Source organism: Pelodiscus sinensis, chromosome 4 (assembly GCF_049634645.1).
Source record: "Pelodiscus sinensis isolate JC-2024 chromosome 4, ASM4963464v1, whole genome shotgun sequence".
NCBI lineage: Eukaryota > Metazoa > Chordata > Testudines > Trionychidae > Pelodiscus > Pelodiscus sinensis.
Genome location: NC_134714.1, coordinates 10180556 through 10205080, shown reverse-complemented (window position 1 = coordinate 10205080; position 24525 = coordinate 10180556). Strand labels below are relative to the sequence as shown.

The 24525-nt window shown below is 44.6% G+C and overlaps 1 protein-coding gene across 4 annotated transcripts in view; it reads right to left on the bottom strand.

Annotated features, from left to right (window-relative positions):
- The window catches only part of TMEM260 (transmembrane protein 260), a 59705-nt gene that overhangs the window by 14143 nt on the left and 21037 nt on the right, over positions 1 to 24525 (bottom strand). For 2 of the 4 annotated variants that reach the window (XM_075926282.1, XM_075926285.1), the window contains 6 exons: positions 15691 to 15868; positions 11341 to 11454; positions 7181 to 7360; positions 2532 to 2572; positions 1056 to 1139; positions 582 to 699 (listed from right to left, as the gene is read on the bottom strand). In XM_075926282.1, coding sequence (XP_075782397.1) covers positions 582 to 699; positions 1056 to 1139; positions 2532 to 2572; positions 7181 to 7360; positions 11341 to 11454; positions 15691 to 15868 — 715 coding nt within the window. Of the gene's footprint in view, positions 1 to 581; positions 700 to 1055; positions 1140 to 2531; positions 2573 to 7180; positions 7361 to 11340; positions 11455 to 15690; positions 15869 to 16057; positions 16181 to 24525 lie in introns of all 4 variants that reach the window. The other 2 variants (XM_075926284.1, XM_075926283.1) reach the window with 2 other exon arrangements.

The following is a 24525-nucleotide window of genomic DNA, read 5'->3' as shown; positions in this document are numbered from 1 at the left end:
GGTGCGTTGTCTTTATTTGCTTGTAAGTGGCAGAGCTCAGTGTGCCCGGCCCTTTCCAAGTTCCCGAGACAGAATGGACTCTGCTCGGAGACACAGGTAAAGGGTGGACAGAGATAAAGGAAGAGGAACAAGAAACGGGGCTTTTTTAAAAATATGAGTCACTTTGCTTCCAGCATACATATCTAGACAACAGCCTGTTCATATGTCACACCGTTTGTAAGAAAGTACACTACCTTCTTACTGAGTTTTATGTAGCACTGCACCTCTGATGAAGTAAGTTAGGAGAGATAAAAGTATCCCACTGAACATGATAGGTGCTTCTTTGTAACTTTAATACACAATAAAACAAATAGCCTAGTAGCACCTTAAAGACTAACAAAACATGTAGATGGTATCATGAGCTTTCGTGGGCACAACCCACTTCTTCAGATAAGTGGATTGTGCCCACGAAAGCTCATGATACCATCTACATGTTTTGTTAGTCTTTAAGGTGCTACTAGGCTATTTGTTGTTTTTTAAGTTTTCCTGTTACAGACTAACTTGGCTACCCCTCTGAAGCATTAATACACAATGAAACTTACCACACCCATAAAAAGTGGTTTTGTAATATCCAGATTTGCCCTCCAAGCAAAGAATAGCGAATAAACGCAGAGCATTCCAGTAAATAACCATATCACTGATGACTTCTCCAGCTTACCCCTAAAAGAAACAACATAACACTCTACTAAAAATATTAAAAGGAGGCAGAAAAACAGCATTTATTATGAAAAAAAATAATATATGTATATCTAAGATAATGAACTGGCCTCATTACTAATGATAGAAGTTTTTGTCTTTCTAAAGTGCACAGGATTCCAGAGCTACACTTTAAATGTTTAAGTTTAATTTACAAGAACCACTAGGCCATCAGAAACAAAGTAAAATGTAACTCAGTACAGAACAGCAAGAACAGCAGCAGGTTTCTTGAAAGCATGTGCCGCGATTGCACAGTGCAGTCACTGAAAGCTAAGATTCAATAACCAAAGACACACTAGAGCAAATGCACTCCGACTTACGGCACTGCTGTACATAAACACGCCGCGATCGCGAGGGCCGGGACAGCATAGGCAAGTTCTGTTTTCATGTGCGTTACCTGAAAACTATGGAGAAACCAATGATCAGTTCGTCCCCCTCAAATCCCAGCGTGCGTGTAATGTCAAATGAAAGAACGGCGTCAGCACAGCGTAATTTATTCCTGCTATGCTGCAATATGTTTAGACACTGTCTTTCGCTGTCCTGATTGTATTGATTTTATTAGACAGCACAGTGACCATTCATTGGTCTGGATGTTTCCCAAAAGTGCATTAGATCAGCGGTTTTCAAACTTTTTTTCCTCGTAACCCAGTTGAAAAAAATTGTTAGTGCCCGCAACCCAACATAATTTGACTAGAGTGTGGGCTCCGGGCTGGGGCTGGGGAGGAGAGCTTTGGGCTGGAGGAGAGGGATTGGGTTTTGGGGGGCTGGGGCAAGGAGGGACTTATCTTGAGCGGCTCCCAGTCAGCAGTACAGTGGGGGCACTAAGGCAGCTTCCTGCCTCTCCTGGCACCGCAGACCATGCTGCGCCCCAGAAGCCGCCAGCAGTAGGTTCCCAGCCAATGGGAGCGAGGAGCTAGCGCGCAGGGGCAGTGCGTGGAGCCCTGTGCGCTCATCCCCCCTCGCTCCCACTATCAGGGCGCAGTGCAGTCTGTGGGGCCAGGACAAGCAGGTGGCAGCCTTAGCAACCCCACTGGTCACCTGACCACTCTGCAGCAAGGAGACCCGGGGCCCCGCACTCCAGGACCCTGTACGGGGTTACGACCCGTCGTTTGAAACCACTGCATTAGAGTACACGTACCCTCTTGCACTTGGAAAGAGAGTCATTAGGAAGGGCTGGCAGACTCCAATGCTACTCTGTGCTAAACCTCCTCTAGTGCACAAGTAGCCGCCCTGTGCTTGACGCTGACAGGCGAGTGGCGGAAAATTGGACACTATGCTAATCAACTCCTCTTGCCTGCAACAACCACAGCTGTCCCTTGGGCCCCAGGGCTGACACCGCTGCCAGAGAATGGCTCTCCCCCCATTGCAGAGGCTGGTGGAAAAATTACTCCCTTTGCAGGGCACTCCAGTGTACCGCCAGCTTGCTTGGGCTGGGTGCAGCAAATGAAATTTAGCCTCTCCTGCTCCAAAACAGCCCTTTCTGGTTTACACAGCATACATCACCTCTGCTAGGCATCAGGGGGGAAATATCAGCATCCCACTCAGTGGGCAGCCACCCTTAGAGTATTTTTATTCAGTAGAGAGTGAATGTCAACAGGAATCACGTGCATTCATCCCAGGCCCAACGCTGGGTCTAAACATACATGCCCGCACAGCCACATACAGTCTAGACCTCCCCCACCCAAGCTATGAAGTCCATAAACTCAGAGTTACAGGAAAGGAATAATTACTCCAAATAATGCAGAGGGAACAGGAATGACTCTGCAACTTTGGGGTGCATGGAAGCTTTTACTCACAGCAACATTTCTCTCATATGGGATCCTGTCTCCGATTTGGCCTAGACACAAAGCAAGAAAAACATAGATTGAGACTGCAAGCTTTTTCGTTTTCACTGTATAGGTGCAACGTGGTAGTAAAATAAGACCTCAACTAGGGCCTTGGGGCATGACCGTAACACAAATCATAGCAATGAGCTCACATTTTTAAGGCAAAACTCTAGTGGGAGCTATGCTGTGTGATAGTCTTCCAGCAGTTTATATTCCTTTCAACATCCACTTATAAATTGTACTCTATTTCATACGTGCAATGAGAACTTCCTTCATTTCAAATGCTACAAAATTACTATTTCTTCCACCCTTTCAGAAACATCACAGTAAAAGCTTTGTTATCCAGAACTCATGTGGAGTGGGGGTTGCTGGTTAACTGAATGTGCCGGATAACAAAGTTTATTGTTCTGCCCCTCCCCCTACTGGCAGATCTGGCTCTCGGCAGCTCTGGGCAGGCTGAGGGGGAAGGAGACGCTTGCTGATGATGTCGGCCACAGTGCTGGCTGTTAGAAGCCCCACAACAATCGGCTGGACAGGCAGGAGTCAAGCGTGCACACTTGAAGAAGCAGCAATATTGTGGTTGGGGGGCAAAACTGGTTAAAGTTTTCCGGTGAACAGAGTGACGGATAACAAACCTTTTACTGTATATACTTTGCAGAATCTTCACTGGCAAACATGCATGTGTATCATATGTCTGCTTTGTGACAGTCCTGACAATCTGTCCTACACAGGCATCCCACGGTTAAAAACACATAGAAGCCGTTTAGGCTATGTCTAGACTGTAGGCTTCTTTCAGAAGAAGCTTTTCCGGAAGAGATCTTCTGCAAAAACTTCTTCCAAAAGAGAGCGTCCACACTACGAAAACACATTGAAAAAGCAATCTGCTTTCTCAACAAATAGCGTCCACACTGTATGGACGCTATCTTACATGTCAGCTGTGATTACTATGGATGGAGTAGCCTCCGGGGCACCTGTGCTTTTTCCTCTTTCCTCTTCTTACGAAAGAACTCCCTCTTCCCCATCCACACATGCCTTTTTCCGAAAGAGCTCTTTCGGAAAAGGCACCTTCGTTGTAGAAAGAGGTTTACCAACGTTGGAAAAACCCCTATCTTCTTTCAATTTTTTTTCAAAAGAACATGATTGCAGTGTGGAGTTTTGGAAAAGGCACCTTTATACACAGTAAAAATAACAGCCCACATGGGAAATGTGTTACTAATTTATTTATTGTCTCGGATGCACACCGCCCCCAATTTGAGATATTTGGGCTGCACCTCTCTTCCTGAAAATACTGGCAGCAGCTCATGTTTGTCCTCATGTCCTGAGAGCATAGACATGCCCCTTTGGTCCTCCTGCCAAAGCTGCATAGAAGCACGGGATTCTTAGCAGCAGAGAAAATTAAGCTCTTTGCAACAGCACTTTGTTTCGTTGGATTAACAACATACATGGACCAGAGAAGAGGTTGTTGCAAATGTACCAACAGAACTTAGCTCACCTAGGCTATGTCTATGCTGCACGCTTATTTCGAAATAACTCACGTTATTCTGAAACAACAGAGTAAGCATCTACAGAGTAAGCATCTACACAGCAAGCCTGTTATTTCAAACTAATTTCGAAACAGATTCCTTACTCCAACTTCTGTAACCCTCATTTAACGAGGAGTAATAGCAGGCGAAGGAAGAGGGTTGCTGAAGTGGTGTATCTTAATTCGACTTTTCCCCTGCAGTGTAGATGTTCCCCTAGAGCATAGAGGAGGAGAAATCAGTCCCAAAAAGGGAAATCACCAGGTGTTCCATTCTTGACTCCAAATCACCACCCTCCTAATGAGACCTTGAGGGTGTCCTGAGCAGTAAGGAAAGGTGAATGGAAGGACAGGAAAAGGATTCCCCACTTTCCTACAACTAGCAACATTTATTTTGACATCTCTTTTTACAACAGCCTCCTGATGAACGATGCTATTGCTGAAGAGAGGAGGTCAAACCTCTAGTGCTTTATAAAACTAACTAGGGAGATGACCTTGTTGTAGCTTTGTAGGTTTCCTTGTGCGGAATGATGGCCTTCCCACTCCGGACAATGCAGCGAAAGTGGGCCAAATAGGTTAGAGTCCTAGAACTAATTTATATGCCGCTAAATATATCTCAGAGAAGGAGCCGTGTCAGTCTGTATCTGCAAAAAACAATGAGGATTCCTGTGGCCCCTTAACGTGTGTCTAGACTACAGGGTTTTTTCAAAAAAAGTGGCCTTTTTTTGAAAAAACTTCCCCTGCGTCTAGACTGCTGCTGAGTTCTTTCAAAAGTAAATCGAAAGAACGTGGCAATTTTTTCAACCGCAGAAAACCTAATTTTACGAGGAAGAATGCCTTTTTTCAAAAGTGCTCTTTCAAAAAATGGCGCTACATAATGCAAACTATGCTTTTTCGAAAGTGAGCATCCAGACTGCCAGGGTGCTCTCTCTCGAAAAAGCGGCTTGCTTTTTCGAAACTACTGGTTGTAGTCTAGATGCTCTTTTTTGAAAGAGGCTCTTTTGAAAAAGGCTTGCAGTCTAGACGTAGCCTTAGAGACTAAACAGATTAATTTAGGCATAAGCTTTTGTAAATAAAACTCACTTTATCCATACATCAAAGTGGTTTTACCCAGGAAAGCTTATGTCCAAATAAATCGGTTAATCTTTAAGGTGCCACAGTATTCCTCACTTTTGCGGAATATGCCCGGATTCAGCACTTGATCCACCCAGCTATTCACACATGTACATGATTTACATGTTTTCGGACAAACACATTTGGGATGGGGAAAAAATGAAGATGACATTCCCTGGAAGTGGCTGGTTCCAATTAGCTAACTGGCAACAGCTTCCCTTTTCATCTACCGTGTACCACACTTTGGGTGTTGAGACTTTGGGATAAATGAAGAAAGAAAGATTTCCTCAGAGCTATGGAAGAGTTAATCCTCATTAAAAAAACAGCAACAACAAACAACCTTACTGTGGAGCATGAGGAATGACAACAGCCTTGTGGAATAAGTAGAAAGGATCATGCTTTTCCAAGAGCACAGGATCTAGAGACTCTTTCTGCCAATATGATTATGACAAGGGAGCACGTCTCTACAGGAAAAAGGATACTGTCAACTCCAAAAGCATGTTATCAAGAACTCTTAACACTGTCATCTGGTCCCAGGTCAGAAAAAGACCTGGCTTTTTAGCTGGATACCTGTTAGAACTTGAGTAGCCTTGAACTAGCAGGCGACTACCAGACATTTGGCTATGCCTGCAGTTTTGCTCTTGTGCCGAGCTGAGATGTGGGAGAGTCTTCAGTTCCAATGTGGGCCTCATGTACAAAACACAAGAAGCCCAGAAGAGCTGGAACACTGCATTTCCCCAGGCTGGTATTCCTAACTTGATGTAAATAAGAGAATCTTGTTCAGTCTCTGGCCATCTCTGAAGGGGTGGAAGCCTGAAGGAGACTACCAGAGTACATTTCACTCTGGGCAAGGATTTCATCTTGGGTAGGCCAAGCTGAGCAGAACATGGGACAAGCTGGTCAGGGATCAACTCCTTGAGCTGGCTTGCGGCTTGATTTTCAGAAGGTGATGGTTGACAGAGCAGATCTGAAGGACAGCAGAAGAAGCCTCCAAGTCCCTTCTGAAGAAGATCATTCTCTTCCTACCTGCAGGAACTTTGGGGAATAAGCTACCTTCTGCAGGCAGTGCAGTCTTTGCCAAAAATACTACCACCACACTGCCCAAAGGTGAAGTTGTAGTGGTATTCCTTTCAGAAGGAGGGAACTTGCACCAAAAAGCTGTGATGCTACTGTGCACAGTAGACTTTTCTACAGAGACTCTTTGGTTTCTGGGAGCCTATGGGATTTCAGAGTTTGCCAGATGAGATTTTAGTTACTTTCTCTTCTCTAATGACTTCTTTGAAGGAGGCATGAAGGCAGGGATTGATAACAACCACTCTGCTTGTGCTACCAGAGGCAGAGAAGCTGACTGGCCTGGGCATGCCCCAAAGCACCACAGACAAGTATGAACTAACTCCCGTATTTTCAGGAAGAGGTGCACCATCAAAAAATGTTTCAAATTGTGGGAGAGGTAAGGAACTAAAAAAAAAAATCTCCCTTCATTTTATGTAATATTTATACTAAGAATCACAACAGAAGTACGTTCTTTTAAAAAAAGGGAGCAATGAAAACTGTTTGTGACATTTTCTAAACAGATGAGTTTCCCAAGTTTTACCATTAAAAAAAACACACCAAAGAAGCTGAGTAATTTCACTTGAGAGGAATTTAAAATTTACTTTTCAACTTTTCTTAAATATTGTTTATTCTTTGTGACAATACCCACCGGTTACAAGACTGTGACTGAAGGTACTAGTACATTTTCCAATAAATAACTCTACCCCGAATTGCATGCAGGTGGATTACATTATTTTTCCACTCTCCAAGCCAACTTTTATTATCCCAAGAAACAACCTCATAGACTAATAGGTTAAAATCAGGAATAAAGTGCTAAAAGGGTAATGTTTTAAATGTCTTCTCCTGCAGGACGCTGGCCTAAATGAATGCAAAGGCTTTGCTACCTCATAATGTCAAGAAGACTTTTCTCTGTTAGAAAATGACCTCTATTTACCAGACTGAATGTCCCATATTCTTTCCTGAGAAAGTGGGTCAAAAATCCTTGCAAAGTCATCTGGTCTCCCCACGTCCAGCGCGCTTGATTTAGGTAGGATGAGATAGGCAGATAGAGATAAGGCAGCAAACCAGCCAAGAAGCATAAGCCCAACTTCAGCAAATGGCCAAGGGACAGTTCCTGCACCAAAATAGGTCATATTGCACAACATTTATTTTCTTTAATCACCCTGAAACTTCAAGAACAGATACAGTAAACATCAAATATATTTACACAGAGTTGATCTCTCAATTTATAGTAAGTCCCTACAAAATGCTATGTTAAACCTTACGATTTTGTGGATTACTTGGGAACTGCATCAAACTGATCTCCTTTGCATGGCAGGGTGAAATTTAAGTGAAGCAAATAATATTAGCGAGGACTCATGAGTATCATATGCACTGCATCTTTTACATTTCAATCATGTCATGACATGCATAGATGGCTGAAGCACTGCAAGGCTGAGATAACCCACTTTCCAGTGATTAAGAGTTGGCTGGTATTCCATCTGGCAAAAAAATAAAATAAAAAAAAAGGCTGTTCCCATGTAACTGCTCCCCTCACCATCCTCCTTAGGAGTCAGCTCTCCCATTTACTTTATCATGATCACAACGGCGAGCTTGTGCCGTTCCACTTCAGCGGTGGGGTTTTGAAAAATGCCTACAGGAGTTAGGAGTGCAAGACTTTCAGAGGGATGGCTGCTCCTAACTTCTTTAAGCACTTCTGAAAATCCTACTTTTGGCTATTTCAAGCTGCTTATTCGGGGGGTTATGAACAACGTTCCCTCTCATCTTTTCCATTCATGTGTGGAATAATTTTTTTTACATGCACCAATGCATGTGCAAATTGCACCACCAACAGAAACAAGGGATGTTAATGGATATCCAGTTAACCGTTACCTGGTAAGCGTCACCCTGAAGGGTTGATGCTTACTGAGTAATGGTTAACAAACTCAGGAGCAGCCCCACACCTGTGGCCTGCCAGGGGCAGAGGGATGCGCCAGCCCTGCTGGGCCTTTGCGCAGAACTGCCGGCTCCCATGCAGGCCTGAAGCAACAGCCCCGTGCGGGGCCAGGAGCGGTCCCAGCTCACAGTGAGGGGCTGCTCTAGCCCAGCCGCAATGGGGCTGGTGCAGCTCACTCCCACCCTCCTCCATTTAATCAATTAACTGATTAAACTTAATGTTTAACCAGTTAACTAACTAAACAGGAATTTACATTCCTACAGAAACACAAAACCCAGCTGTGGGTCATTTGCTAAACAGCTGTGAAGCATCTGAGTTTCTCCTGAGCGGCATCACATGCGCACAGCGTACAGGGCACCCTAGTCATGAACGGCATTTAGACTAAAACAGATGTTTCTATTTGGGTGTCTTTGGGAGAGGCTACGTTTAGAATAACTTTCCCCACGCTGAAAAGCCGTTTAAAAATTGATGGCGGAAGTTCCCTAAGACCGAGGTAGAGCTAATTCCGAAGACATTTTACTAAATCCCATAGCCTGCCTATAACAGGGTTTTTCTGTAGCACAGAACCGCAGTGGCAAAGTATTTCCGAGGTGCGTTCCAATCTGTATGGCATGCACTCTATTGGCATTCATGGAGTTTTCTTCTCTTCACCCACCTCTGGTTAAACAAAGGCTTTTGCTAGGGAATATTAGAGAATTAAATGAGTGTCGTGCCAGCAAGGGTGGAAACATTTTGGCAAACAGGACTTCTCACAGTGCAGAATAAAGTCAGATTGTGGACCATTTTCTCTAGAAGATGAGTCCAGGGGGCTTACCCCCAGACCTCACATATTTCATCCCGGGCTTAGTTGGCTGCCCACTGCCAGAGAAGAGTCGCCGTTTTGTAGGATCAGCGATGCCTGATGCAGCCAGGTGCTGACCTGTTGACAGCTTTGAAGGTCAGGCTCAAGATCTTCATCTGGCAATGGAAGAAAACCGGGAGCCACTGCAAAGGCTGGAGCTATAATAATGTGCTCACTAAGCTAAGGGGAGAGGTAGATCCGCTAAAGGGCAGGGCTCAGGTCCATAGTGACCTAGACAAATTGGAGGACTGAGCCAAAACCAAATCTGATGAGGTTCAACAAGGACAAGTGCAGAGTCCTGCCCTTGGGACGGATGAATCCCAAGCAGTATTACAGTCTGGAGACAGACTAGCTAAGCAGCAGTTTGGCAGAAAGACCTGGGAAATGAGAGGTGGATGAGAAACTGGATACGAGTCAGTAGTGTGTCCTTGTTGCCAAGAAGGCTAACGGCACATTCAGCTGCATTGGTAGAAGCACTGCCAGCAGATTTAGAGAAGTGATTATTCCCCTTTATTCGGCATTGGTGAGGCCATATCTGGAGTATTGATTCCATTTCAGGGACCTCCGTTACAGAAACGATATGGATGCACTGGAGAAAATCCAGCAGAGGGCAACCAAAATGACTAGGCGGCTGGAGCACATGACATACGAGGAGAGGCTGAGGGATTTGGGCTTGTTTCCATCTGCAGAAGAAAAGAGGGGGGGGGGGGGGCGGAATTGACAGCAGCCTTCAATTACCTGAAGGAGGATTCCAAAGAGGATGGAGAGAGACTATGCTCAGTGGTGGCAGAGGACAGAATGAGAAGCAATGGTCTCAAGTTACAGTGGGGGAGGTCCAGGTTGACTGGATATTCGGAATAATCATTTCCCTAGGAGGACGGTGAAGCACTGGAATGGGTTACCTAAGGTGGTGGTGGAATCTCCATCCCTAGAGGTTTTTAAGTCCTGGCTTGACAAAGCCCTGGCTGGGATGATTTAGTTGGGGGTTGGTCCTACTTTGGACTCTCCTGAAGTCTCTTCCAACCCTAGGATTCTATGAACAGTTGCGTCTTGTTGTGCTTTGAGATCTACTGATGAAAAGCATTATATAAGAGCTAGGTACTATTATTATGGCAGCAGCGCGCCTCATTTTGTGCCTACTGAAGCATCTGCATTCCATCCACATCCAGCCAGAGGCAACGATTTACAGCAATTTACAGTTGGAAAGTGAGAGATGTCCGATCTCTGGCTGGATCCTTATCTGGGAGGAAGGTGTACAGTTTCCTAGCAAGCTGGTGGTGGGAAAACACCACTGTTGCTCCCCAATTAATTATCCACTTTTCCACGAATTGTGAGATTTTGCACAACTTCAACAAATAGAGAAATCTGACGGAAGGAGAGGACGGTGTTTCAGGTTGGTCTAGGCCAGGATGAGTTTTTCTGCCCGATGCTTTCATCTGAAAGCTGATCTTCTGCAGACCTTGAATCGCCGCTGGCAGCATTTGTGGAAAAGGAGATCTGCGGGATGGGGTTGCTCGTGTACGGCTGACAGCACAGCCTATGGCATCTCTCCCCCTCTCCAACTAGTTTCAGGTTGACAATGAAGTTGAGTCTTATGGTGAGGAATGACAGCAGCCATCGCACTGCTGGGCTGTCTCGTCCCACCAGCCTGGATGCGGCCGACAGCGACAAAAGCTGCAAAGAGATTGCGCAGTATCGAGACGTGACCTCTATTTCCTACCAGGAGAAAGTCATCACATGGAGACTAGCTCTGTGGTTTAAAAGGATTTCCCTGCCACCATCAGCCTGAGTTGTGAGGTCCCGACTGCTCCTACCCATCTCCTTAAAGGACTACAGTCACCATCAATTTTATCTGCTTTTCTGTCTGCGGAAGGTCATTTTAAAGTAAACACGGAATATGCTCCTATTTCCACACACTCAGAACTTCCATTAGTAGCCTCATCACAGTACAAACAATGCTCTAGCTACCTTTAAGGTGGTCAGAAGATGCTCTATGACCCAGGGAGTTTACAATAGAAATGAACAGCTCGGAGAATACTCATGTGCCTGACAGCTTCAAAATCCATCCAAGTTATAATCCTTGGCTGTGATGTCAGCCTGATGGATTGGGACTTTATGATGTCGGTGGATTATGTCTAGCTTCGGCATATCATGAACTGTTGCCACCCATACATCCATACGCTGCTTCAATAAAAAAAGCAGTGTCAGAAGGAAACGCAATACGTGTTCACACTTAACACTTACAATCGGCCCTTAAAGCCGCACTGGAAAAACGACACACTTTGACGTTCTACTCAGCAATAGGTCAGACACCTACCTTCCGTTTGAAAAGTTGGAACAGAACCCAGGGTACGATGCACAACACATACAGCGCTATGGTGTGCTGATTGCACAAACTAAGCCCACAGCAAAAGGCACCAATTTTCGATATCTGAAAGGAAGAAAGGACTCACAATTATTCATAAACATCTGCAAAACAGACAAACAGTGACACTACATCAATGCTACCGGGGGTGGTCTTACAATGGAAAGGCAGTTATATTGTGTGCAATGTTCTATTAATATTTACAAAGAAAATCTCGCATGTCGAGTATGCCAGGTGCTTTCCTGGAAGTCTATTTAAGAACTATTTTAGACTCAGTCTTTAAAAAATGGTTCTATACCAAGATCTATATAATTAGCTAGCACACACAGGTATGTGGTGGGAGTACTTGTGACATACCATGTGCATGATGATAGTATCTGTATGATAAATTGCAATGCCAGAGTGATAAACTGCCTATCCCTGTAGTTAACTACATGTGTCATAGACCTTTGATCACCTCACCTATCCAGTGTCCACTGGGGCGCTTTTACCATCCCCAATCTGACAGTAGATTCTAATAACCTGCCTTCTTTTCCCCAAAAATGCAGTTTCCCCTAAAATTATATTGGCCCAAGGCCGCTCTAGTGACAGGTTTCAAGTCCAATATCCCCCAACTTATGAAGGCTGGAAAGGGAATTGGACACTGCTGGAAAGGAGGAATCACTTCTAGAGCAGAGTACTTCCCAGAAATCAGACTCTAAAAACATGATTATACTCTAGACCAGTGTTTCAAATTTTATTTAGCCAAGGAACCCTTTTAAACTTGAAAGAATTTTGTGGAATCCCTCATAACAGTCTTACATATGGAGCTGAAAAAGTAAACTGCAAATAAGTAAGGATAATAATAAACAAATGCTAAACAAGGTCATGAGATCATATTTAAATTGCACGTATTTAAAAGCATTTTTTTAAAATCATAAAATGGGATTGTAATGGAATTTTCTCGCAGAATCCTTATGTTCACTTCGCGGAACCCCGGGGTTCCGCGGAACATGATTTGGGAAACACTGCTCTAGACAGAGAAACTATTTTAGGTCGTTTCAGTGGTTTTGAAGATTTATTTGCGATGATTTTTCCTCTCCCTCTCAGATGTACAGATCGGAGTAACTTAAGCACCTTTGCTTCACAAGCTGGGGGAATTTGAAAGAATACCAATAACTATTCGTAAATGCATTAAAACCGTGTTAAAAGAGGTTCTCTCTCAAACATGTAGCACATTCAAGGCATGCAGCTTAGGTCCAAGATTTTAAGAGTGGGGGGGAGGCTAATGCCTTCCCTACTTTGTTACACACCCATCCCAAGCTTCTACAGATCGAAATCTTTCTTCCATGCCAGAACATTACAAGTTCTCCATGCTGCCCTTTGGAAACCAATGGCAAAACGCTTGATGGCTTCAATCTCTCAGGAACGGCCTCTTGAGCATGAGGATTATTAAAAAAATACCCTTGGATTACCACTCTGAAATCTGTGCTACCTAAACCTTCGTACACGGGACTTTACTGTTTATTTCTCTTCCTTGGTTTTTTTGTCTAATGTTTTGTCTGCAATATATGCCTGCCACCAGCCTATGTCATTTCAATGGGACAGATCGTCAGCTGGTGAAAATTGTCAGAGATCTATTGAAGTTAATGGAACTACACCAGAACCTCCGTACATGATCTGGAAACGCTCTTAGTTCAGACCCTGGCAGGGGGAAAAGGAAGCAGCTCTACATGCTGCTGCTTCCCCTCCCCCTCCACGTGGGGGAAGGCAGCATGCGTAAGCGCTTTTCCTGGGGCTCCCACAGTGAAAGGGGGAAGTGCCCGAGAGCAGCTGGGGGCATCAGGTGAACGCCCCTTCACGCAGCCTCCCAGACTCTGCCACAGAGCCCTCCAAAAAAACCTTAATCTGGCACACCCTATTTCCCAGCGTGGCCGGATTAAAGAGGTTCAAGTATATAATTATTTACCAGCTAAAACTTAAAAAACAACAAACAGTCTAGCAGCACCTTAAAGACGGAGTTGGCACTGGGCTGACTGCAGGGGTGTGTTCCTGGATGATTATGATGGAGGTGTGCTGCCCTGTACCAACTCTGTCCACACATCTACACAAGCGATTTCATCACTGGACCCTACCACATCAGCCACTACATCTGGGCTTATTTAACTGCACATCTACTCATGTGATCTATGCCATCAAGTGCCAGCAATGCCCCACTGCCGTGGATATTGGCCAAACTGGACAGTCTCTATGGGAAAGAATTAATGGACACAAATCAGATATCCAAAAATGCAACACACAAAAACCTGTTTGAGAACACTTTAACCTGCCCGGGCACTCATTAATGGATCTCAAAGTCACCGTGTTGTCTCAGGCCAATTCCACAAGCCGAATACACAGGGAAGGGTTGGAACTTAACTTCATTTACAAGTTTGATTCCTATCATAGAGGTATGAATAAAGACATTGGCTAACTAGCACACTACCTTCCACATCCTAATGACTTAACCAAGTAAACAACGGGCACTTAGACAAGGTGCAAATTGTTCTTCTCAGCTTCTTGAACACTCTAATTCACTTTTTTCTCTCCTTTCCTTTCCATCCCCTTTCCCTTATTTATTCTTGGACCTGGACTTTTATTGCTCCATTCATCTGAAGAAGTGGATTGTACCCATGAAAGCTCATGATACCATCTATGTGTTTTGTTAGTCTCTAAGGTGCTGATAGACTATTCGTTGTTTTCTGAGTTCTCAATAATCTGACACTTAATATGATTTCACCATCAGCAAAGGGTTTAGGATACAGGTTTCACCCCTATAAACCTGGACCACAGCTGTTCCAGGATCAGAGTCCCCCTGAGAGTTGTAGGGGACTGGAGGAGTCAGGAGCCTGATGCTATGCCGGGGAGGGTGGGGAGCCTGGTACAATATGGGGGAGGGCAAGGTGCGGCTCAGCTAGGCAGTGGGAGAGGGGGGGAACGGGAGCATAGCTCAGCTGGAGTGGGCTGAGGGGCCAGGAGGAACCAGCATGCGGTTCAGCTACGCTAGGCTGTGGGGGGAACCAGGAAGCCCGAATGGGGGGCAGGGCCGGGGAGTGGCAGCAGGGAGACCAGAAATGACCTCCCCTGGTCTGGAAAAAATCCCTCACCTGGGACCAGTCAGGTCCCAAGGGTGCCGGACCAGGGATGTCTAACCTGTATTAGCATCTGAGACTTTCAAATCCACTCAACAGAGCCAGACATCCAGATCATATTTTCTAAAGGAACTAGTGATTTTGGGTGATGAGCTTGACGTGTCAAATGGATGGACCTGATTCTCGGAAAGTCCTGAGCACCTTCCCTCTAAATACTCAACCTCCTTTTAGGTACACATAGTAGGATACTCCAAATGTTGAAGCAATCAAAACCATTAGTCCCTTTTGAAAATCATGTCCTTAACTTCCACTGGAAATTGGGAATGTGAATCCCTTGGATGGCTCTGAGAATGTCAACCACATCTTGGTGCAATAGAGCCGTCAGCAATCCAGAAATGGTGGTAACCAATAAAACAATTGTTCTTTGTGATGTTTGAGGCCAAATAAAAAAGCCCTATTCTGTCACCAGCCAGGGAACAAATATGATTCGGAGAACCCATTACAGCAGCGCAGAATTAGTCTGAGCGTCTAAAAATCTGAGTTATTTTTAAAGAGCTAATTTTATTCAGAGAATTTACAGTGGTCATGAGAAACAGTTGATAAAAGAAGAAGAAATGTGACCTCAGTGTGCTTAGGTAGTATGGAGAGAAAACACTATCAGATTTTAAAAACTGTCTGGATGCACCATTGCATGGAGTGTGTAATCTCAGATGTATGAGCCAAACTTTCAAAGCTGATCAAAGTTTTCCATCCAGACTTGCAAAAGAAAATGGGGGATTTAAACTAAACTTAATATTTGTGTGTACTAGTTCCCATGGAAAATAGAGACTTCTAATTTAAAAATAAGAACCTGAAAACTAAAAAAAGTTGCACTTTTCTGTAGAAAATTTCAATGAAAGCCACTTTTCTCTGTTTGCATCATAATTTTCCATTTGTACAGCACCCAATGACTCTGACTTAGAGCCTTCATAAGTGGCTGTATTTTTAGAAGCTTGAAATCTACCTAGTCTGGCCAGACTGTCAGACACACTCAGCATCCCGCAGCTTCCATTCAGAACACCAAGAGCTTAGCTCGTTTGAAGATCTGGCCCTTAATTTTTAAACCAAACAAAATAATTCAAAACCAACAAGGCACGCACATGATAAATAAATGTTAAAACAAATATTATTTACTTGGATCAAAACAGGTTACCTTTGATCTCTCCTTCGCAGCGGCTGCCTCCTCAAAATGTACAGTAAGTGCCATAAGCAGCCCCACAAACAGATTGTTTAAGCTAAAAACCTCGGCTGCAATGGACCACTGCCATGTTAGACGAGAAAATGAAAACACCCCCGCAGCAAGGATTCCTCCAGCACATGAGCCAGAAAGCCTGCAAACACAGATAACATGAAATCTTCTTTTCCAACAAAAAGAGCCTACTTTATTGTCCTTTTTTTAACATACTGTAGCAGCAGAAATTATGACTGCCACCCAGCACCCTTCCAAAACATTCTATGGTTAATAAATTATTAACGAATTTCTTTGCACAAGATTTAAACGAGGAAGGCCAGGTACTAACCATACTGTACATGATGCAAGGTAGAGAATGCACTTCCTCCATAGCCAATGGCTAGCAAGCATCACACAATATTTCTTTCCAGCATAGAGGATGACTTCTGGTATTTGAGTCAATTTAGAAATCCTGATGAGAGAGGACATCATGGGTCGGGATGCACCAAGCCAAAGAGTCAAGCTTTCAACCAGATACTCATAGCTGACAGATTTTTGAGCAATGGTGCAGTCTTAAATGCAGCAAGACACTGGATAAAGAGTGGATTATAGTTATTCGTGATGGTTGGCAGGTTGGATGGATGGATGGTTCCTAGGAGGGAGCTTTTGGTTTCTTTGGGCAGAGGTGGAAATAGAACACAGAGGGCACTGGGATGAAAAGTGCACTTTGGAGCATGGCCGAGAAAGGGAAGAAACAAGTGTGAACGTGCAAGGAGAAAGAAAACACAAGCAACACATGAAGCATTTGGACGTTTGTAACCTTTTCTGCCAAGCCCAAACTCCACTCCAATAATCGATGCCTTTGTGACTTCCAGATTGGCTTACTGCAGCAGGTGCAGAATGCCCATTAGATGCTATTTAGCCCCAAGAAACATATTACTGTAAAACTCCAATAGTCCAGCATCCAATAGTCTGGCACTCCTGATAGTCCGGAATCAAAATGGCAAGAGCCTAGTGAGTGAGCTTCGGCAAAAAATGAGTCACAAGGTAACAGCGGCAGCAGCTGAACTGAGCAAAAAGGGTAAAAAAAGGCTTTAAAAAATTAAAACATTACAGTATACTGTATACAGTATGTACAATAAAAAGGGTTAAGAACACTTTATATACAGTATATAATGTATACAGTGTATATATAACCAGCTTATAGTACCTCCTGATAGTCCGGCATATTTGATAATCCGGCACCACCTAGGTCCCAGATTATCGGAAGTCTACTGTACATCCCTTCCTCAACAACTACTCCGGTTTCCTATTCTATTCGTTATTTAATTGGATCTATGAAATCCTGAAGTATTCAGAGTTTGGCTACCTGGGAGACCTGGCCTCTCACTGAGTCACCATTAAAATGGTGTCAGGTGAAGCACTCACACTAACAGTTCTTATGATTTAAGGGCATTCTAGTAGAAGACCCATGTCCCAGGGTGACTTAGTCTGTGCTTACTGCCTTCCAGAGCAGGGTATAATGCTTAATTCGTGGTCCAGGATTCTGTCCGAGAGGGCGGCTGTTAGTTTATTTTGGGGATTGTCGTCTCTGCTGCTCCCATTTAGATTTGCTTTTTAAAACACCCTGCCTCTCCCTGGAGACGGGTATTTGACACACTGGTTAAGTTCATATAAGAAAGAGATTTCATCAAGCTATAAATTGTTGTTAAATATCACGTGCCCTTGGATACTGATATGGCTGGAATTAAATCACTGGTTATTCAACTTCAATGGTTTCAGTTTTTAATGAATGAGAAATGCACCAACACAACACTTGCTTACTAGGTATTTATATAAAAATAGTAACATTGAGATGAACAGGGGCACAGATCCTAGGCAAACCCTCCCTGATATAAAACAGAGGGAGCTGGTAGCAAAACATTCTCTACATATGCTCCTTTCCTCTGAGACACTACCCCTCCCCGATCTGAAGAAGCACAAACTTAGCAACTTTAGCAAACACTGCAAAGCCAAAGGATTCGAACAGGTGTTAGGCTCAGGCAGTTGGAATGGAAGTTCAAAGCCATACTGGATCAATAACAGATGGGAGGCAGTGTGATCTAGTGACTAGTGGTCTGCACAGGGACTCAGAACAGCTGGTCTTTAATCCTGACTCTGCCACTGGTTTGCTGGATGGCCTTGGGCAAGACATACCATCACCCCGTACCTCAGTTTCCCCATCTGAAAAATGGGGATAATGACAGTCAGGTCCATTGTAAAGTGCTTTGAAACCCATGGATAAAAAGTGTTATATGAACTCAGTGTTATCATCTCCTGGCTGCTGATTGGTTGGAGGAGGCAGAACGAGAAGCTCTAATGTAGCTTAGACTCACTGTGTAACATTTCTGAAAACACAGCCTCCTTTTCCACCAGATCACAGGATTCCACAGTTAAACATGAAAAGAAATCCATTCCCCCTCCCCCAAAAATAGATTTCATCACAACATTTGCCCCTGAAGGGGAATTTTTTTCCCCAAGAGAAGATGCTTCCATGAACATGTCCAGTAAATTGGTTCCTGAAATTGGTGGACAAATAAAATGAGGCACGTAATTTGGATTTGCAGGGATAGCATAACAAGGCCTTCATCCTGAATCGTTGCAATCAATGGGAGCTTTGCCACTGCTTTCAATGGATCCGGCTTGAAATGTCTGCATTCACAACAACTGCTCTCATTTGGTGGGAAGGAGAGAAACGTGGCTCAGTAAGACGATGCACTAGCCTTCCTCTCCCCTATGGGCACTGAATTCAAATCGTCATGTAGCTCATCATAGGGGAATGTGAATTTGGTCTGACCCACATCCCCACCCCATCACCACCATGCAATCGGGCAAGGCTGCTGAGAGAGGCAGCAAATGGGAACGGAAGCTGGTTTTTTGCACCACGGGAGCGAGACATTGGCACAACTGGCTGAAGTTTGCACAGCCTCTGCTAGCATTGTGCTGGGCTCCCAACAACAGAATCAATCTTCACATACAGTCTTTGCACTCCTGAGGAGTTTACATGGGGCCTAACTGACACACCATGTTTACTGTAAGTGGCACATTTAGGGCTTTCCCCCTTAACACTCAAAATCATTTATGGGCCAGCCAAGTAACACTGTTATTGTGTGTATCACAGCTACGCCGCAGAGCCCCAGTCACCGGCCACGTTTACAATCGCAGCACCACAGATTTGGGCATCAAGTCTTAAAGGGAAAATCTACACCAGCGGCTCTCAGCCTTTCCCGATGGCTGTACCTCTTTCAGCAAGTTTCACCTCGCTTAGAAACTACTTGCTCACAAAATCCAACATACAAACACAAAAACGTCACATATGCAACTACTGGAAAAATCTGCTTACTTTCTCATTTTTACCACATCATAAATTAAATCAATTGGAATCTAAATATTGTGCCTACATTTGAGTGCACAGTACACAGAGCATTATAAACAAGTTGTGGTATGAAATTCTGGCTTTTACTGACGTCACCAGTGCATTTTACGCAGCCTGTTGTAAAACCAGGCAAATATCTGGATGAGCTGATCTGTGAAGACCTCTGTGCACCCCGGTTGAGAACCAGTGATCTACAAAATAGAAATAAGATTTTAAAATCCCACCCTGATAGTGGCATTTTAAACTAAACTTAATTTGTGACGATAAACATGCCTTTGAGAGATCAGAACCCTTAGCGAGGCTCTTTGTGGGACTGAAAAATCACAAACGTCCTGAAATAACCCTGATGGTTAGCTAAATGCAGGCCCCTAGAACTCACCCATTCACGACCCTACTGTGCAAAGTTACCTGGTCACAACAGACAAATCTAAGCACAGCAATCATGTCTCCTTGGCATGAATGCAGACTCCTTTCCAAGGCATTTTGGAACTGCATTTCACCACCTCTGCAGTACTGCAACTCTCAGAGGCCTGCAGGAGTCAGGCATCCGAATTAGGGATGTGAAATTAATGGGTGAGGCTTAGGCTATATATACAGTATGGAGTTTTTCCGGGATACCAGAAGTATCCCAGAAAAACTCCGCCACGTCCGAAATTTTTTTGGAAGAGCAGACGCGCTCTTCCAAAATCCCTGTAAACCTTGTTTCACAAGGAAGAAAGGCTTTTCCAAAAGAGGAGATTTTGAACCTCTTCCGAAAAAAGAATCGGAAAAAGGTATGCAACATGCACTCCGCAATTTGCATACCTTTTTCCAAAAAAGAAGTGTAGTGTAGACATAGCCTTACTGGTTACGGTTAACTGGTAGAGGCTGGAGCGGCCTTTCAATCTGCCCCCATTTAACTCTTAACCAGTTAAATAAAGTTTAACTGGTTAACTAATTAAACAGGATTTTACATCCTTAATCCGAATCCCAGTGAAAGTTCATGGAGATAGATGCTTATTATTGGCCCTTCATCACTATACCCATTTTACAGATAGCAAATAGCACAAGCAGCTGCTGCTTCCCAGAACTTCCTATATGTTAGGCACTTCTAAATTAGCCTCCACTCAGAGCAAAGATGTTCTTGAAGAACAGTGAATCCATACTAACTGGAAAATCGGCAGGTGAATTTGGACACGTGCACTTCTTATCCTCATAGCTACAGTGAATTCAGTGTAGATTTCAAGTTGCGATGGTAGGAACTGGCCATGCACTGTTGTTTGTTGCATATGGTATTTGTTCAGGTTCTTTGATTGGCCAAGTCTACTTCATGTAGTCAGGAGGTGCAGCACAAGATATCCGAACTCTTCATTTGATGGTTGTATCTATGTCTTGGTCTAAAATTCTCATCTACACATCCATGCTAGTCACTGTGATAACTACTTTTTTACTTTTCTCTTACAAATTAGGAAGAAAATATCTATTCTGAATATTTACAAAAGTCCTCTGTGCATAGTAGTTGAATTACAAGGGTCTATTTTAGATGCATTGTAGGGAGAATGCCACACCTACAAGATTAACCACAGGATTCCTCGCCGCTTTTGAAGATTAAGCGCTGCAACTTTACCTAAACCAGTGGTTTCCAACTGCTGGTCTGCAGACCTAACCTAAAAAACAACTCCTTAAAAATGGCACTGTGGATTTCGATGCTCTCTCCATGTGAGGTGTGCTCGGTTTCTAACTGCCCATCCATACAAACTCAATATGGGTTCCAAGCATCCCTGGATTCTTCCCTCCCTGTGCCAGTTCACATTCTACAGGCCAAATTCTGCTTTCCAGGCCAACTAGGGAACTACTCTCTGTCACCTAATTCCAGTGATTGCAACTGGCTTGCACGAGTGTAGCCGACACATCCTGTGTCTGTCTTGTCTCTATGGGCCCCAGTCCTGCAAGGAGGTCAATATGGGTAGACCCTTGCAGAGCATGGTTGCTGCCAATGAGGCAGAGGGTCTACCCACAATGAGGCCTCTGGAGGATCAGGGTCTTTGATAGTCAGTTACAACGTGTGGCGAGCACCCTGCACAAGTTTGGGGCCTCTAGTCACTATGAAAATACAAATCAAAACAAATGGTAACAGAAAAGTGCCATTTTACACATCATTACTGTTTACATTGGGACAGGAATTTAAAACCCTTAACAGATAAAATGCAATTCAACTACAGGTTGCACTTCCCATAACCGGGACTCTCTGGTCCAGCAACATCCATATGGTACGGTAGGGCCACAGATGTTCCTGAACTAGGGAGTCCCGGATGGAAGTCCAGCGGCAGGAGGGCCAGCAGCTGGGAGCCTGGCAGAGCTAGTGGCAGTGGGGCTGGAGGCCTGGCAGTGGAGCCCAGGTAGCGGAGTTGCGGACAGGGCCGCAGCAGTCCCGGTAGTGGAGCTGGGGTTGCAGCACTGGCAAGTGAACCAGGGCCATGGCAGCCCGGCAGAGGCGAGAGGCAGTGGTCTGGGGAACCAGCTGCAGGGGGCCTTCCCTGGTCCGGCAAATTCCCTCGTTTGGGAGCAGTCAGGTCCCACGGGTGCTGGACCAGAGAGGTCCAACCTGCAGTAATCAGGATAATTAATAATTAAGACATTCTACCACAAATAATATAATACAACTGCAGGAGTCACTTGACAGAGGCACAGAAGTGGTACTAAATATAGCTGAACTTTATGGACTTTGACCCTTCAATTCTGAAAGGCTCCTCTGCAAACAGCGTCACTGGACATCATCACACGGACAGTAAGCTGACAAAGGTTTCAATGATTTTTCTTTCCTCACCAAATACTCAAGTCAGTCAGGGAGGAAAAGGATTGATAAGGAGGGACATTACAGAAATTAAGTAAAGCAATGGTAGAGTCTATTCCTCAACCCACTGAGGTTGAAAAAAGTTGTAAGAGCAGAAGGTTGTGATCCAGCAACATTGTTTAGCAACGTCTCTGCATACTCTTGGCTGGATCTTTTTAAAATTCTCAGCTCAACCACCAAGTCCAGGTCAACATTAGATCCAGAAGCTCGGCTTAAGGTACGCAACTCCAGTGACTTAGAATATGTATCTGTAGTTGGATTACCTTAAACCGAGATTAGCAAACGCTCCCTACGGTTTCCCTTACTCCTTGCAAGAACAGGAGTACCGGCGGCTGGCAGGGGCAGCTTCTGAGTTCGATTTAGTGAGTCTTCACACTCACTCAACTGAACCCCGGAAGATCAATTCCAGCAGTGTCGATCTTCTGCGGACTGAAGACAAGGCCTAACTTCTGGCTCCAAAGAAAAAGCCTTTAACCCACTGTGGAATCTTTTCCGGGAATTCATGCAGTAAAATAATCCCACTATACAGTTCTAAATATAAAACAAAGTCTGAGACAAATTTCCCATCATCTTTATGTACCAGAATATTCTCCCTTGATAAGTAGTAAATCCTTCCTTGGATGAAACTTCAATGCTGTGTTAAAACCTACTGTGTTAAAAACTCCCTCCCCTCCCCTCCATTTGCAGGCAAACACAAACAAAAACACTAAAACCTTACTCTAACCTCTGGTGTAAGACTTGGGCAGTGGCTGCTAAACTCAAATGTTAGGGGCTTATCCTAGATTGGGAAGCATCGAGCAGGATACTTTCCTTATTCCTTTGTCTGAGCAGCACATAACACAACAGTCCCTCTCGGTCTAGCTGCCGCTGTTTGGTCCGGCTGTGGTTCCTCCCCTGAAGCTCCTGCAGCCACTCCTTCCCCCACGGCAGTCAGTCCTGACTGAGGAGCTCCAGAGGCCTTTATAGCCAGCCTCTGGCTGGAGCATGCCCAGCAGGGCTATGGGGGTGGGGTCTCTTCCAGGTTAATTGCTTTGGGCCTAGTGCAGGGTTGATACACCCCGTCACAGGAGGCAGTGGAGGCTTGGAGATGAGCATCTAATAGTTCCCCAGCCAAGCAGCCAGATACCGTTTAGGACACAAGACTGCTGAAGGCAGAAGTTTAGAGCATCACACTCAACAAATTCCCTGCCACTGACGGTCCCTCCGAGACTCCCCCCCCCCCTGTAGTGCACAACAGTTTAGTCTCCTTAGGGCTCTAACATTTTGGTTTAATTCTGTTTGTTGAGCTGGGCACAGGGGTGGCTGGGTGGTGTTTGGTGATATACAAGAGGCCCTTCCTGCCTTAAAGTCTATGACTCCAAGGCAAAGTAGCAAAGACAGGACAGACAGACCGAGGAGAGGAGCGGTGAAGTAGCTCTCTGAGAGAAATGTTTCTTGCCTGCCTCTCTAGATGTATCCTCTTTTTCTCACCTATTTATCTATTTTGTTTTCTCTTTTAGCCACAAAGGACCAGTGCATGCACCACGACCCACTTCGACAAAGCAGAGAAGAGGAAATAAGATGACAGAGTGGAACCTAAAGTCTTCAAAGCCAAAACTTTTGGCACCACATAACTTGAGTGTCTTCATGTCTGGTATTTTATCTAATGACCCAAGAGATCCAGATGAGTGTACCTGTAGTAGAGCGGTTGCCCCACGCAAGGAATAGAGGGGGCCAAGAGAGTCTTGCAAAGACTGCATGGAACTCCAATGAGAAGAGGGCTTATTGGGGGCCAATCAGGAAAGGGCTTGCAATCCAGATATAAAGGGCTGCTCAGAAATGAATCTCTCTCTGACCTTGGCTGACCGCTTGCTAGAAAGGCAGAGCAATAGGCAGCTGGTTGCAACCTACGGGCCACTGAGGAGAGTGGCCAGTAACCGGACTGCAGGTTGACTCGGAGGCAAGGAGCCTGCAATTGGCCACTGAGGCAAATGTTGGGACAAAGAACTGCTAGCCCCCAGAGTGGGGGAGATAATGGGCTATCGCACAGTCAGAGGGATATGCCCCGAAGGGAACATCGTAGTCTGGAGGCAACGCAAGTCTGAACTGGTGGAGACAGCAGAGTGATGGCTGGTGAAACACCATCCGAAACAGTGGTGACTCTGCCCCATTATAGTCTCCTGCGTAGATTCCCTAATGCTAGCAGACATAAGCTGAAGGCCTGACTGTATTAATGAGCTTCTCTTCTCACTTAAATTATTTGGACCATCATTCTTTCAATCAGCATCTTCTCTTTAGTGCTTCTTTAAAAAACAAAACAAAAAAAAGACTTGCTCATTTCCCAATCACTAGTAAAAATGGAAGCATCTCAAGCGCTCGCACTTATTTCGACTATATTACGCACTGCAAAACTAAAATGTAATTACTTTAAAAGCAAATGAAAGTAAGATGGGAGTTTAGAAATTCTTTCCTTATAGTGACAGCGATTTACACAAAACCAGCTCCTCCCTGTGTGAGTGTCTGCGACATGGAACTTCTACTCTCACTTACTTTCTGAAGAAAGAAAAGCAAATTTCTATAGCTCTTAGCA